General features: G+C 40.6%; 2 protein-coding genes across 5 annotated transcripts in view; both read right to left on the bottom strand.

The window, feature by feature from the left end:
- Nucleotides 1–146: 146 nt before the first annotated feature.
- Nucleotides 147–14,754, bottom strand: part of KCNA1 (potassium voltage-gated channel subfamily A member 1) — a 139,230-nt gene continuing 124,622 nt past the window's right edge. The window contains exons 3-5 of one of the 2 annotated variants that reach the window (XM_054842912.1): nucleotides 12,273–12,330; nucleotides 4,613–4,743; nucleotides 147–2,235 (exon numbers count right to left, since the gene is read on the bottom strand). In XM_054842912.1, the coding sequence (XP_054698887.1) occupies nucleotides 4,667–4,743; nucleotides 12,273–12,330 (135 nt within the window). In that variant the 3' untranslated portion in view covers nucleotides 147–2,235; nucleotides 4,613–4,666. Of the gene's footprint in view, nucleotides 2,261–4,612; nucleotides 4,744–12,272; nucleotides 12,331–14,754 lie in introns of both variants that reach the window. The other variant, XM_054842921.1, reaches the window with a different exon arrangement.
- The window catches only part of LOC129213209 (potassium voltage-gated channel subfamily A member 5-like), a 28,411-nt gene continuing 18,269 nt past the window's right edge, over nucleotides 4,613–14,754 (bottom strand). The window contains exons 2-4 of one of the 3 annotated variants that reach the window (XM_054842862.1): nucleotides 13,154–13,271; nucleotides 12,273–12,330; nucleotides 4,683–4,743 (exon numbers count right to left, since the gene is read on the bottom strand). The gene's annotated coding sequence lies outside the window, so the exon portion shown is untranslated. Of the gene's footprint in view, nucleotides 4,744–12,272; nucleotides 12,331–13,153; nucleotides 13,272–14,754 lie in introns of all 3 variants that reach the window. The other 2 variants (XM_054842872.1, XM_054842852.1) reach the window with 2 other exon arrangements.

Below are 14,754 nucleotides of genomic sequence, written 5' to 3' on the forward strand. Positions count from 1 at the left end.
AAAAAGCTACTATTGTACAATGGCCTCAAGTTTCTCCTGGCAGTGAACATCTTCTAACAAATATGCCAACAAAAGCTGAATCTCCACAAAGCAGAAGAGTCATTGGATGGTTTCATGTCCTTGCTCTGAGGGATTTTAATGTCTGTGAATGCTCATAGCCCAACAGAAGTTTGATAAGTTCACTCTAAGATCAAAGCCTATTTCCACACACTCAAAAATGTACTCATTAAAGCCTCAGTCCTGCAACCATTTGTGCATGTGTGCAGTCTGTTCATGTCAGCTAGGGCTACACTTAAGCACCGAATTGAGCACCTCACTAGATCTACCCATTTTAAAAGAGTAGCTCAAAAAATCAAGGGAGTTGTAAAGAACTTGAATATCCGCATGACAAGGGTGAAGGTCCACCAGTTAAAGGCCTAAGGTTTGCATCAGCCCACAGATTCCCCAGGTCACATTACTCTTTTCCTTACTAGAGAGGATAAAAAAAATAACAAATTGCTTTAAAAAGGTTGTGCTTCATACAAACAAGTTTCATTTAAATGCAGCTAACCTCTCAGGTTTTCAGTGAATATAAATCAGAAGAGTTCCACTAATGTCAAAGAACTTAGGCTAGTTCATGCCAGCTGAGAATCTGCCTTAAAGACTCTGAAAAAGCAGAGCCAGGTCCTACAGCATTCAGTTCAAGAAGTAGCATAGGAAATTATTGTCCTCACACAAACTTCTCAGAGCCTTCTCTTTTGCATTAACTTCAAATGGTGGAGCAAAACAACCTCCATCCCTTGGATCTGCTGTTTTGGTGCTCACTAGTCTCAATTACCAAGCAGACATCGATCAGAAGATGCTGGTTTTGTCCACACTCTGCCTCAAAGGTAGAGTCCATGAACAAGTCAGCAGGATGTGGATTCTCACAGAAATTTTAGGTACTGTACTCAAATTAGTATTTGTTAACTTCCAGTGACAGCCATATGCCTGGAACTCATCTAATATACCTGCTCTCACAAAGAAAACTCATGCTGGGACATCTGACATAACCCAAGCCTTTGCTGTTTCAGGCCAGTGGCAGATCTCCTGGGCTATATTCCTTCTTAATCATACAATGACTGGAATCTCTGAAAGGTCTAGCACTCCTTAGAAACTTGCATATTCTGTGACAAAGGACATATTGCAGTCATTAATTCATCCCTGAGCTGTAGTGATATAAAAGACACCTGCAGCCTGATGAAGTGGGTAACACTCCATTGACTCACATGGCTAATACCCATTCTAAACTTAGCCATGGTGAGAACTGAAATAAAGAACATACACCTTTAGGGGAAGAAACATCTACTTTTCAAGTCCAGATGGCCTTATGAAGAATTATCCTGAGCTGAGCTTACTGCTCACTGGTAATTTTTTCATCATGTCAGATCATACATCAGAAGAATTTCAGGCTGTGACAGATAGATATAGATTAGATACAGATATAAATATAGATATAGATTAAGCCATTTACAATTATCAGTCATTATTATTCAAAAATTGTTATTGCTGTTATGCACATGTGATATGTTTCTGCAGAACGGGGACATAATTTTATTGAGTTATAGATGGGAAAAAGGCATAAAGAATACAGGTAATGCACACTTTTGAAATAGCAATATAAACATAAACAGAAAAATGTTCAAGTCAAAGTCACATGAAAAATTAGACTAATCTTCAGATGCATTCTAGACTTGTATGTACAGCATTTTTATGCTAAAAGTAGAAATACAAACTCCAGAGATGCAACACACCTCAAGAATACAAAATAAATAAAGATCAATGCCAATAAAAGAAAAAAGAACAAGCACTTGAATCTTCTTCCAGAATGATGAAAAATTTTGGTATATAAGAACCATGGTAGAAGATGCCCAGTCTATGATAAGAACCCATTTATTTCCAAACAAAATCTCAAGTAATAAAGTCTTTTTGTGCCTTGGAGTGACTTCAAATCATTTAAACTTTTACGGGACCCCTGCACACTCCTTCTGTGGTGCTGAACAATTCCGCTACGAGAGACACCTCCAAGCAGAACAGGTTTTCAACAATTTGAATGAAGAAATCCAGCTCACTGAGAATGTATGCTTGATAGGGACATCACAGTTATTTATCCAGGTGAAAATTTTTTGGCAGCTTCTAACCCAAGATGACTTGAGAAAAAGGAGTAAATGGGTTTTGTTTCAGTCTCTGAAGCACTGTCTTTCTAACGGTCAGTATCTGCAGGAGGAAAGCAAGCAGATTTCTGTAATGCAAAAAGTTATAGTAAATACCAAGAGCAAATCATTAGGCTCCACACTGGATACAGAATTATGGCTTAGAACCAAGTGAAAGATGCACCATTATTTCACTTTCCTTTCAAGGGCGTTAATATTGAGCGACACCAAGCACCATCAGTGGTTTTCCTGCTGGAAATGTCATCTTCATCAACTTGTTTGCATAACCATATATCCTAGAGAAAAACAGTATTGTTTCCACTCTTACAGTTCTTGCAAATTAGATTTTTACAGTACGGTTTTTTTCTCTCCAGAAAAATAGGTCTGTTGCCCTGCAGTAATATACACAATCCAAGGCCTATGGTTCTGCTTGCAATGAGTACACTGAATGCAACTACCCCTTCAAGCTGCGCACTTGCACATGCAACTGACTACTTCAACTGGTCAAATGACTATTTGCAACGGACAGATTTCCCCTGACTTCAGAGTTGAACCGAGGCCTAAATACTTAAGCCTTTTTCTACTTCCAATCTCCCTCTCTGAAAATATGGACCATAAATATCCTGTCCCAGGAGATTAGTCCTGGAACTTTATTGGGCTTAAAGTTACGTTCAAACAATGTCCTAATAAAAACAGTGGCTATTGAATAGTAAATAAAATGTGTTCCAAGGACATCAAATCATGATTACAATGACTTCCATTTTCGTATAACTTCAAAAATAAGTGGTTTTTTTCTTTACGTATTGGAAAATAAAAAGACTTGCTATACAAGAATAAGTTAAATAGATGCAAATATAAATGTAAAAAATAACAGAGGATTGCTTAAGAACAGTATTTAAAAACCAGAAAAGATATTCCCAAGTAGCTTCCCAGGCAGCCTCTGTAAGACAAAATAGAAAAAAAAGAAGAGAAAAAGGGATCTTTCAAAGTAGTTTCAACTTAGTGGGATCAAAGAAATTGGTTTCAACAGGGTCTGAAAGGGAGGAAGGAGTATTCTGACCACAACGGCATACCTAAACCATACTGCTTTACACACGTGCCTGCCTTAAATCAAGTGACCTTAAATCAATCATGATTAAACGGCATCTTTTTTCAATGTGTGTGCAAATGCTTCACTTCATCAGGCAGCCCTGAAAGGGCAAAAAGGAGGGAAAGCCCTGCAAAGCTTGGTCATTCACATTCTGACTGCTGGAGCAGGGAGACTACACAGCTACCTCACCGCTTGTCAGAGGCCATTGTCCTGTCATTTGTTTGTATGTTCCCCAGTTTTGCAAAGTTTTCCACAGTCCTGACAAAGCCCCAAGGTGACTTACATGAAAAAAAAAAAAAGCAAAGTGAAATCCATTTGAAAGATTTTGAATTGAATCTGTGTGAAATAAAATAAACATTTCTCCCCACTCCCAAATAACAAAGACAGTTTTTATTAAAAGAGCTGTCTATATTTTAACGTGCAATGAAGACTCAGTGCCAGAGCTGGCACCCTTTGAAGTTAAAGGAAAAGCTCCTGCTGTCTTTATGATGCCCAGATTCCTGACTGAATTGAAAAATAACATGATAATAGGCTTCCTAAGCTCCAAATAGCTCTCTGAAGATCACTGTCTTGCTCCAGTGATTATAGGAGATGTCAAGGTGACTGGGTTAGATGCTTTACTCAAACACTTCAAACTAACTGAGCTGAAATCAATAGCTCCCTAAGAAGGGCTCCTGATTTTGTTGTGAGTGATCTCAGAATGAAGCTCAGCCAGGACAGAATGGCAGATTTGAGTACAAAAATAGGGATTCACAATTCAAAATAAAATACTTGGCTTTTCTTCTGATTTTACTGATTCTACTTTTTCTACTTTTTTCCTACTGATTCATGTTAGCTAGAATTAAAGTTGAATTTTATGTCAGTTTTCAATGGTATTTTTATACTTTTCTTCTTTCTTTTCTCCTCCTGAAGGAGGAAGAAGAAGAAAAGGAAGGTTGGAAAAAGAGAGGGACTTTAAAAGAGATATAATTTTAATTTTTGAATAAACAAATTTATTCAATTGATGTTAAATTAGCTGAACTTGGTGTTTTCATATAAAATATACAAAATATCAATGTTGCAGAAGTGGCATTTTGATACTCTCTGATTATGTATTTTCTATTGCAGGAACTCCTTGATTAAGAATTTTCAGCCAACTTAAAGGCACAAGTATTAGAAGTCCCTGCAATCTGGCATCCTGAGCCATAATCTTTCAGAGTAGCATAGAGAGAGATCTGTTTAGAACTGTAGAGCATCTACGGTATAACATAGTAGTATATGTAATACAAGCTAGGATAACACAGGGTAAGAGATTAATATTCTGCATCATACTGTGCTCTGTTATTTTTATCCTGCTGTTTCTTTCACTCACCGTCTCATGACTCACACCCTCCCCACACTGGAATTTCTGTCTCAGTCTCGTGGTTCACTGGTGTGTTACGGAAGACGATGCCATGGAAAGCCATCTGGAGAACAGCGCTACTGCATGAGCTCCAGGTCGCTCTTAAAAACAAAGAGAGACAACATCACTTATTGATTTATCACATAACTGCTCCGACTATTGCAGCATCTTTAGCAAACTGTCTTCAGTATTTGTGAGGGTTGCAGTTCTTCCTGGTTTTATAGCCTTGGTGACGTTGCTGGATATAAGGTGGCGAAAGTGTTCCGAGTTACAGATAGTCACATGGAAAGCTGACACTGCATAAGCCTTTAGAAAAATTACAGGACTCATCCTGTGAAGTGATAAAGGGCTCTTGTGAGACAGGTTAATGAAATTCAACATCAGTAAAAGAGCTGTTCCTTACACATTTCTTCGTTAACTTTTATCACCTCAGGGATATGTCTTCAATGCCCCACTAGACAGACCATCAAGGATCTGTGCTTCATGAGGCCAAACCACGGTTACTTGATGTGGGATGGGAAGGTAAGGTCACAAGAGGAATTAGATGCTTAAAACCTTACTAATTGCATGAATAGCTACTGTGATCCAAAATGTAGAACATCAAAATCCCTGTTCATTCTGCTGCTGTATAATCCTGCACTCATACTTCTTAGCGGACTCAGTTTCCCAAGTACCTAGGCTTTGGCATCTGTTTAAATGCATAAGTAACATGGTGTTCACTAGTTAGGAACCAAAGTTCTACCACATCCCAGAAATTAGGGTGATCAGAGGAAGCATAATTATGTTCTCTTACCTCCTCGTTGAGTGTCAGGAACCATAATTCCCTCTTTTGTCTGCCTGTATCTGAAATTTCATCTCCATATTCCTGAGGGCATTTTCTAACCAGTCAGAAGCCAAGATCACAGAGGATTCACTCTCTATATGAACAAGCAAATATTCCTAGAGGGAGTACTTCAATACCATTTGAATCAGCAATTGGACACCATATTATCCTTAAAAAAATTTCTTACCAGAAAATAACTAGTAAATCCCAGGCTAGAAGGTCATGTTTTCTCCTTTTTTGCCCTGTCACTTTAAAAAAATGAACTTAATTGGAAAGAGCCAAAGAAGCCTTGTCCATAGAATATCTACATCTTGCTAAAAAAGGCATTTATGTGGAGAAAGGGGAATAAAATCCTAACTCGGGGATGAGAATTCCACTCAGTAGCAAGATTATTCTCACGTAGGATGCTAGTGTGTATCTAGCCAAAGTAATCTGCCTTTTTACTGAGATGGTAGGTAGGAGTCAGCTTGGTTCTGGAGTCAAGTTAGCAGAAGGATCATTTGTGCTCCATTGTGTTATTCCAGTTTTCACAGAAAAAGGTACCACAGGATCTCAACTAACCCTTCATCTCGTGCTTTTAGATCCCCTGGCCTCCTGCTTTTCCACTCTGTCAAATCTGGTTATACAGGTAACACTGGAAAACATAAAGCATGTTTTATTTTTATGACTGTTTTGCTCCCCACATTTGTCTTGGGACAGGCTTCCTATCCTCTCACCTCAACTCAAGCTACTTGGTGAAGTAGCCTAACCCAGCAGAGACACTTTGCTGCTCAGCATCCAGCTCAAGTCACCCACCACATCCTCTCGTCTCTCTTCTTGTCCATTCCCTATGTAACTGGCTGCCTGAAGGGCAGCAGATGTGCATGATAGAGAAGGAAGACTGAAGGTTTGCACATCCATGCTACATTCAAATGTCAGGTCTTCCCTGAATCCAAAGGGTAGAAGCTTCCCTCAGTCCACCTGCAATCTAGAAACGTGACCTCAACACACCAGTCATGTCATTTCTCTCAGAGAAGTTCTCCAGCTGGAGGACAATCAATGCAAGAGCCTGAGGAGAGTCTGAGGAGGATGATTAGTGATGTGAAATGAAGCCTGTGCAAACTGCAGTAGAAGCTTCCACTAGAATCTCTTCCACTAGAGTCAGCACCTCAGGACAACAAATACTGCTGCAGTTTGAAAGATGATTAAAAAAAAAAAAAAAAGCTACAGGGAATTGGAGCAGCCAGAGAAAATCTTGTTAAAGCAGCAGTGTCCTGCTGTGAGCAGCTGTGAGCTTTCTGTTCGATAGACAGGCTCCTTGGTACTACTGGCTTATGCAACAAGTTTTTGATTGTCAAACTCATATCAGCAGTCCTTTAGAGTAATGTTTGTCCTGAGCTGCAGTCTCTTGTCCTGAACCTGTATTTGTCTGCAGCTGTTCTAAGCTGACTGTACAAATTAAGTGGGACTTACAATATTGTTACTTTTCAGCTTTGTCTTATCATCTCAGAGGCACAAAAGGCCAGGAAAGCAACTTGAAGAACAGCCAGGAAAACACTTGTAAAGAGGAGCTCTCCATTCACCTGAAGTTGGTATTGGGTCTCTGCACTTCCTCCCACTCGTCTTCTCCAAACACAAGGAAAGCCAGATGCAGGGGCACAGTCCATTGTGCTCACTTGTAGTCAACTGGTACATGGGATAGAGCAAAGCAAGGGACTTTCTCAGTGAACCATTTTATTTGGAGGATGTTAGGTCCTCAGAAGAGACATTTTTCATGGACACATGCCTGTTTCCATTCAGAGTTCTCTGGGAAAGGTTTTCTGTCAGATGGAAGATGGGCTCTTTACCACTTCTAGCAGACAATAACTCACAGTTCCTACAAGCTTGAGCAGGCTGGTCTTGAAACATCTCTTTGTGATAGCTGCTTGTACATGGCTGATGGGCCATAAGGGCACTGTAGGCTGAAAGACCACGTATCCTGATGGCAATTGTGTAATTTTTTTCTGGACCAGCCTAAGCATGTTGCTAATGAAAACAATGCAAAGAATGGTCTCACACAATGTGACTTCACAGGACAACAGTGAACACTACCAAATGTACAGCAAAAGATCACAAAAGAGAAATTAAAGGGAGGATTGCTGTGTCTTGCCACATTTACAGATGCAGCAGCCAGGAAACCAAATAAAACTTGGAGTACACTATTCTTTGATACATGTTAGGCTGTATTGGGTTTGTGCGGTAAGATTTTGGTAGCTGGTAGGCTACAGGGGTGGCTTCTGTGAGAAACTGCTAGAAGCTTCCCCCATGTCCAGTACAACCAATGCCAGCCAGCTCCAAGACGGACCCGCCGCTGGCCAAGGCCAAGCCAATCAGCAATGGTGGTAGTGCCTCTGGGATAATAGATTTAAGAAGGGGAAAAAGTTGTAGCACAACAGCAACTGCAGCCAGAGAGGTGTGTGAGAATATGTGAGAGAAACATCCCTGCAGACATCAAGGTCAGTGTAGAAGGAGGGGGAGGAGGTGCTCCAGGCACTGGAGCAGAGATCCCCCTGCAGCCCGTGGTGAAGACCATGGTGAGGCAGGCTGTCCCCCTGCAGCCCATGGAGGATGATGGTGGAGCAGATATCCACCTGTAGCCCATGGAGGACCCCATGCCAGAGCAGGTGGAGACACCTGAAGGAGGCCATGACCCCGTGGGAAGCCCGCGCTGGAGCAAGCTCCTGGCAGGACTTGTGGACCCGTGGACAGAGGAGCCTACATCGGAGCAGGTTTGCTGGCAGGACTTGTGACCCCATGGGGGACCCATGCTGGAGCAGTTGGTGAAGAACTGCAGCCTGTGGGAAGGACTCACATTACAGAAGTTGGTGGAGGACTGTCTCCCATGAGAGGGACTCCATGCTGGAGCAGGGGAACAATGAGAGGAGTCCTCCCCCTGAGGAGGAAGGAGCAGCAGAGACAACGTGTGATGAACTGACCGCAACCCCCATTCCCCGTCCCCCTGTGCTGCTGGGAGGGAGAGAAATGGGGAGTGAAGTTGAGCCTGGGAAGAAGGGAGGGGTGGGGGGAGATGTTTTAAGATTTGGCTTTATTTCTTATTATCTTACTCTGATTTGACTGGTAATAAACTAATTTCCCCAAGTTAAGTCTGTTCTGCCTGTGACGGTATTTGGTGAGTGATCTCTCCCTGTCCTTATCTCGACCCAGGAGCCTTTCATTGCATTTTCTCTCCCCTGCCCTGGTGAGGAGGGCAGTGACGGAGCAGCTTTGGTGGGCACCTGGCATCCAACCAGGGTCAACCCACCACATAGGCACTGGATGGGAGTGCTTGTGGGGGGAAAAAAAAGAGTGCAACAGTACAAATCCAACCATTTAGCAGATACCCCCTTGGAATTTTAAAGGGCCAGTTCAAACCCCAAGTTGGCAGCATTCTGATGAGGAACTTGAACCTGTCTAATGTTGATTATAGACCTGAGTCTCTCACTCTGATGATGTGTGCTACCCTCCTATCATCTCACATGAAAAAAAATATGGTTGGAATTTATGGCAAAAGGAAAACAGAAATTATTGGGTGGGGAATACAGTATGCAGTGAACTCTAATGAGGGTTGTAAAGGACTTTGGTCAACTGGCTGTCAAATAGAGCAGCCCACAATTTTTTCTCACTACTTCAAACCTTCAGGAGGTTTCATTCATCTCTGATAGCCTGAGACATCAAGATCAACACCCTTCCTGGTCATTCAATGAGAAGGTCAGTGAAACTCTGATTCTATGACTGTTGGTATGTGTCAATACAGCCTTCTAGTTTGGATATTTACATCCTTACCTGAAAAAATGTCTTTTGTCACTGTTAAACTATGTTAGACATGCATGTACTATTCTCTTCTGAACTCATTCCATTTTAGTTCTGTGCCTGGGAAGTTTCATCCTTACCTGCTAGTGGATTTCCCATACTAATTTTAAACAAGATTTTTAGGAGGGATTCTAGGAAAAAAAAAAAAAAAAGTAGTATGATTTTCTAGTAGTGATTCAGAAGAAGGAGTTGGGACCTAGGAGGTAAACTAAATCCTAAAGTATATATAATCACTATAATTTCCAGATAGCATTGATCAAATTGCCTAACATCTGTACACTGCATCCCCTGAAACTCCATCTTCATGGCAAATGGAGGCCCACCATTGGCTACAAATGTTATGTGGCACCGAGAACACCAAAGAAGGATGTTAGTTAGTGTGCATTGCTGGAAAGCACTTAAAGTCAATGATGCAAGATTAAAGCCTTAAAGATAAAACTGAATCTTTAAAGTGCAAGAATTTTGCCTTGAACATGAAGTGTAATCAGTTTCAAGACAAGTATAGTACTATATTTGGAACAAGAATTAACAGGAAAGAAATCTGCAAAAAACCAAACATCACTACTTGATATTTCAGCACCAGAAGTGTGCGAGGGATTTCTCCATCTTACAATGAGTTTCTGTCCTAAGAGGAAAGGTTCCTAGTTTGTTTTTTCAAGGAACTACAAGTAAGTTTTGGACTTACCAATATTAACTGATTTATGCAACTTTCTCACTTGTTCTGTCCAAGAATGAGTTAGAGTTGCCAATCTCACTGTATTTTAAGTAAGATCAGCACCAGATGGTGAGCAGACTTGCTTATTAAGGGGTTTTATCCAAAAAACAATTCAGCAAATATACCTCTGAAACCCAGTATTGATATTGAAAAGTCTAACAAACTTTCCTAAGAAATTACCTGATCAAACTGGATTCAGTTTTAAGTTACTGACAGAGATCAGTATCCTCTCCTTGAACTGTGCTCTGTCTAAAATAGAACACTGAGCTCAGTTCTGATCCCCATGAAGTCAGTGGCACAGTACCAAGTGTCTTCAACTGCATCGGGACCACGACTTTTGTTCTTAAGACAGACACTGCTAATTACCTAAACTGCACACTTTGACGGCCATGGTAAGGGTCAGGGTAGCTCTTTCATTTCCATGCATGCAGTTCACTTAGATTGGTCCTGATATGTTCAGCAATATGAAAGCAATCATTCTGAGGCATCACTTTTCCCCTGTTCCTGCTTCTACACAGGCTATGTGAGGGCAGACTTTTTCTCTGTGAACTGGGAATGTAGACCAGGAGCACATTCACATCAGAAAAAACACAAGAGTTTGCTGATACAATGCCAGCTCCCTTAATACAATGTAGTATCAGGTCAGGTTCCTGGTCCTGCAGCTACCAGCTGCCTATCCGCAAAGGCAAATTCAGGCTGGCAAGGCAATGTTGAGTCTGACAGCATATAACTTCAACAGGTGTTGCTAGAGCCTGTGGGAGGTGTTGTCTCTCTGAGCCTCACAGAGGCTGTCAAAACTAGCAGGACAGCTTGATAAGGCGGTCTCGCTAACGGCTTTGGTAGTTGTACATAGAACCAGGCCATTCACAAATTGAAAAAGAGCAAAAGATGAAAGCATGTTTTGGGAGGGTCCCACACACCCACAGCCAAGACACAGAGTTTTACTTTCACTACAACACTTGAACATCTCAGAAATATGATTATTGCGCTCAGAATGGCTAATGGACACAGTCAGTGCCCAATGGAATTCTTAATTGTTTTCACTGTCATTCCTCTTAAAGCATTCAGCAGCCTAGCTTGGGCTCCTAAAATCTACAGAAACAACTAGATCAACACAACCAGATCCCAGCAGGTCATAATCTTCTGGTTTATATTCAAAGGACAGTCTTCCAGTGACTGCATTAGTCATTTGTTCCTGTGAAGTCTGCACCTGCTTCAAGGAAGGCTGAATGTCCACTGTCAGTGACACATCTGGTGTAATCATGGGAGAAGACCAAGCAAGGGTCCCCAGTGATCTTGTTTCACTGAATATTTACATTTTCTCTGGAAAGTTAGAAGTGAGATAAAGTAGCCTGCAAATGCTCAATTTATTTACAGTAGTTGGGACAAAAAGGAATTCTGAAGTCCTTCAGAGAAAGAGGAAAGAGCTAGATGAATACACACCAAAAGGCCAGTGAAACTTGCAGACACATAATTTGTAAAGAAAAAATCCTGATGTGTATTACAGAGATCCAAATGTTTCTATGCATTCCAAAAAAGGGCTTGAAAACTTCTGGGTATGTCTATACAACCTGTTTAAAAATAAGCTAGCCCAAATGTTCAACATCATTATTTAAATCTGAATCAGCCTGACACTTGCCACAGTGAACATTCAAGAGACCTGGCTGCCACCACTTCGGGTCAGTGTTCTACTTCAGTTACAGAGAAAGACCACCAGTGTAGACCAGGCCTTCATTATCTGCAAAGCGAGGGCTTGCGATCACTATGCAAGCTGCAGTCAAAGTTACAAAGATGCTACAGTGCACGTGGAAAAGAGAATGAAACTGAAAATGTCCCATCATCTTTACATTAATCAGTGGACCAGCCCCTTTTGGGATGCTGTGTGCAGCTTTAGATGTTGTAGCTCAATACAGATGAGAAGGCTTACAGGAAACGTGCTACTGATCCAGGGCCTCGATAAACTGTCATACTGAAAGTTGTGGGAAAGACTGGATTATTTGCCTTATAAAGGATATAAATAAGAAGACTCTGAGCAAAATGTATGCTATATAGAACCTAGTAAATTGGATAGACTGGGACTTTTTGTTCTCTGGAAAAAAAAAATAATCCAGGGACAGTGACTAATATATAAGGCAGGAAATTTAAAAACAGGAAAATTAATTACTTTTTTTACACAAAAATGTATTTACAAAAATTTTTACACAAAATGTAATTAAGCTATGGAACTCAGTGACACAGGCAAACATACCAGGCCAAAAACTTACCTGGATTGCAGAAGGACCGGACACTTATGGGAATATCCAGATTATCCAGAGTTATAAACTACAGATAATAAAAATATGTTACAAAATGCTATTCCATCTATCTTTTCAAATACTTAGTACTAGCATGGCATGCTGTGATGCACACAAGGCCTTTAAACATCAATTCGTTACTTGTAACCCCTCATATAAGATTTCTTAAGGAAAGTCCAAAACTCCCATTTGCCTCAAATCCCTTCTACCTTCTGCAGCTCCATTTTTTCCAGGTTAAGCATTATCTACTGACAGTGACACCCAGCCTTATATAATGACATGTGATACCTTTCTAGAGAGTACAGAAATAGACTGAATCATAATTTAGGTTCAGAGCTGACAGTGAATAATAATTATCTCATCCCCATCCTTTTTCAAAGTGTGCTCTCTGTGATTTTTTTCACTAGTTCAGAACAACGCTCAGACTGACTGCTACTCTGTCCAACCAGCAGTGGGAAAGTTTGCCAAAAGCAGCAGCAGTACTATTTGATCCTACATCTGCTGGAGCCAGTTGCAAAATTTCTATTCAATTCTACAACAGAGCAACAGGTCTTCAGAGTCCAAACACAATTTGAATCAAATAAAGGTGGAGCAGGCATCTCGCCAGCCCAAGTTCCAGTCATCACTGTGTTTTGCAGCTAATGATGGTAAAGGTTTTTGTATACCTTATAGGATTAAGTTACTTTTCATTCAATACCCGTGAAATTTGATAAGAGCTATGATATATCTGCATATTGAGCCGCACAGGTCATTCTCAATGCCATCTGTACTTCATCATGGGTGATACCAATTGCCTTCAATACCCACAGATAACAAAAGGAATTTAGCACCTAAAAAATATTGCTCAGCACCTTACTGAATTGTGCTCCTTATGTACAGCAAATTATACAGATGCCATGTCTGTTTTCCAATGACTTTCAGTGTCTTTCCTGACTTCTCAGATGACTTTCAAGAATGGGGATTGTCTACCTAGGGAAAAACCATGTTTATTCTGGTTAGTTCCTGCACAGTCATTCTCCTTTAAAATAATAAAGATTAAATTTGTTTTAGTATTATGAAGTGGACTAAGTTACATATGAGTCAGGCCTACCTTTATTCCAAATGTGATTATTCACAGAGGAGTATGCTCCATTTCAAGTCATCGTACTTCAGATCTAGCTTTTTTTTTTCATTTTGCATCCCAAGTGTTCCCATGTAGATGAAGCCTTACAGCTTTAGAAAAACCGTATCTCCAATGCCTAGTCTTTCTTTACAGCAGGAAAGTCACTGTAAATTCCTTATTGTAAAGTCTGAAGAGTCATAGTAATGTCCCTGTTACATACATTGCATTTTCCCCAAACAAATACCAAAATAGGTCAAAATGCTGCAATAGAAGCTGCAAGATGATTCTCAGAACATGTATGTGTTGTGGCAACACCCCAGATACATTTCTGTTCCCAAATACCTATGGGATTTATCACCTATCCGTATAACAAAAGGTAAGGCTCAACTATTTGGGGATTTGCCTTTTCTTTTTTGTCCTGGAAAATATGGTTTTCTAAGATATTCCTTGCTCTTAGCCTGTGTGTTTATAGCATTATTTTGAAAAGCCACTAGGCGGATGTTCCCCAAATGTGAGTTAATAACTTGTAGGTAGCTTTTGGGGAAGCTTTTTGAAATCCCTTCATGCAAAATGATTTCGCAAACTGCCTGCATGCCATTCTTTGGCTATTCTAGCAGACTATTTCAAAATGGTCAAGAGAAAATGGCAGATTATGGTCTATTTGTTTTGCAGCAGACTGTTAACATTCATTTTGCAGTGGTAAAAGAATATAAAGGGAAAGCGAATCATGCACAAGGCTTTTACTGAAGATTTTTTTTAGAACCTGGAAGTCCTCACTGGTTACAAGGCCAGGATGTTTGGGCCTCCGCCCCTCTTCTGCATCCCTTCTACAGCATTTCTTACCATTCAAAATATGGCTGTTTTTTCACAGAATAGTGATAGTCTGAGTATTCAACAATCATAAGTCAGACTTCACAGCATCATAAGATTAATTTAAAGATCAGATTTCAAATGTGGGGCTCTTCCTGTTTACCTTTGGCTTGTTAGAAATACTGTATTTCTTGCAAGGCATGAAGTTAGAAATATTGCTAGTGTCTGATCTGGTGAGCATCTCCCAGTGTTTTTGAACAGATTTCACAAGAAATCCATCACTATACTGATGACAAAATGCTGCAGTCTTTCTTAACAATGGCAGCACATCAAATGGTTTCTAATCCTGAACACAGATCTGTCTGTATGTGAACCAATCAAGTTTAATTGCCCTGCCTTCAGGGTGATCCATAATTTCTATCTTCCTTAGATGGTGGGGCCCAGAACTGCACACAGTACTCCAGGTGAGGCTGCACCAACACTGAATACAGCAGGATAATCCCCTCTTTTGACCGTCTGGTTACGCTGTGTTTGATGCAC

The sequence above is a fragment of the Grus americana genome, chromosome 1 (assembly GCF_028858705.1).
Source record: "Grus americana isolate bGruAme1 chromosome 1, bGruAme1.mat, whole genome shotgun sequence".
Lineage (NCBI taxonomy): Eukaryota > Metazoa > Chordata > Aves > Gruiformes > Gruidae > Grus > Grus americana.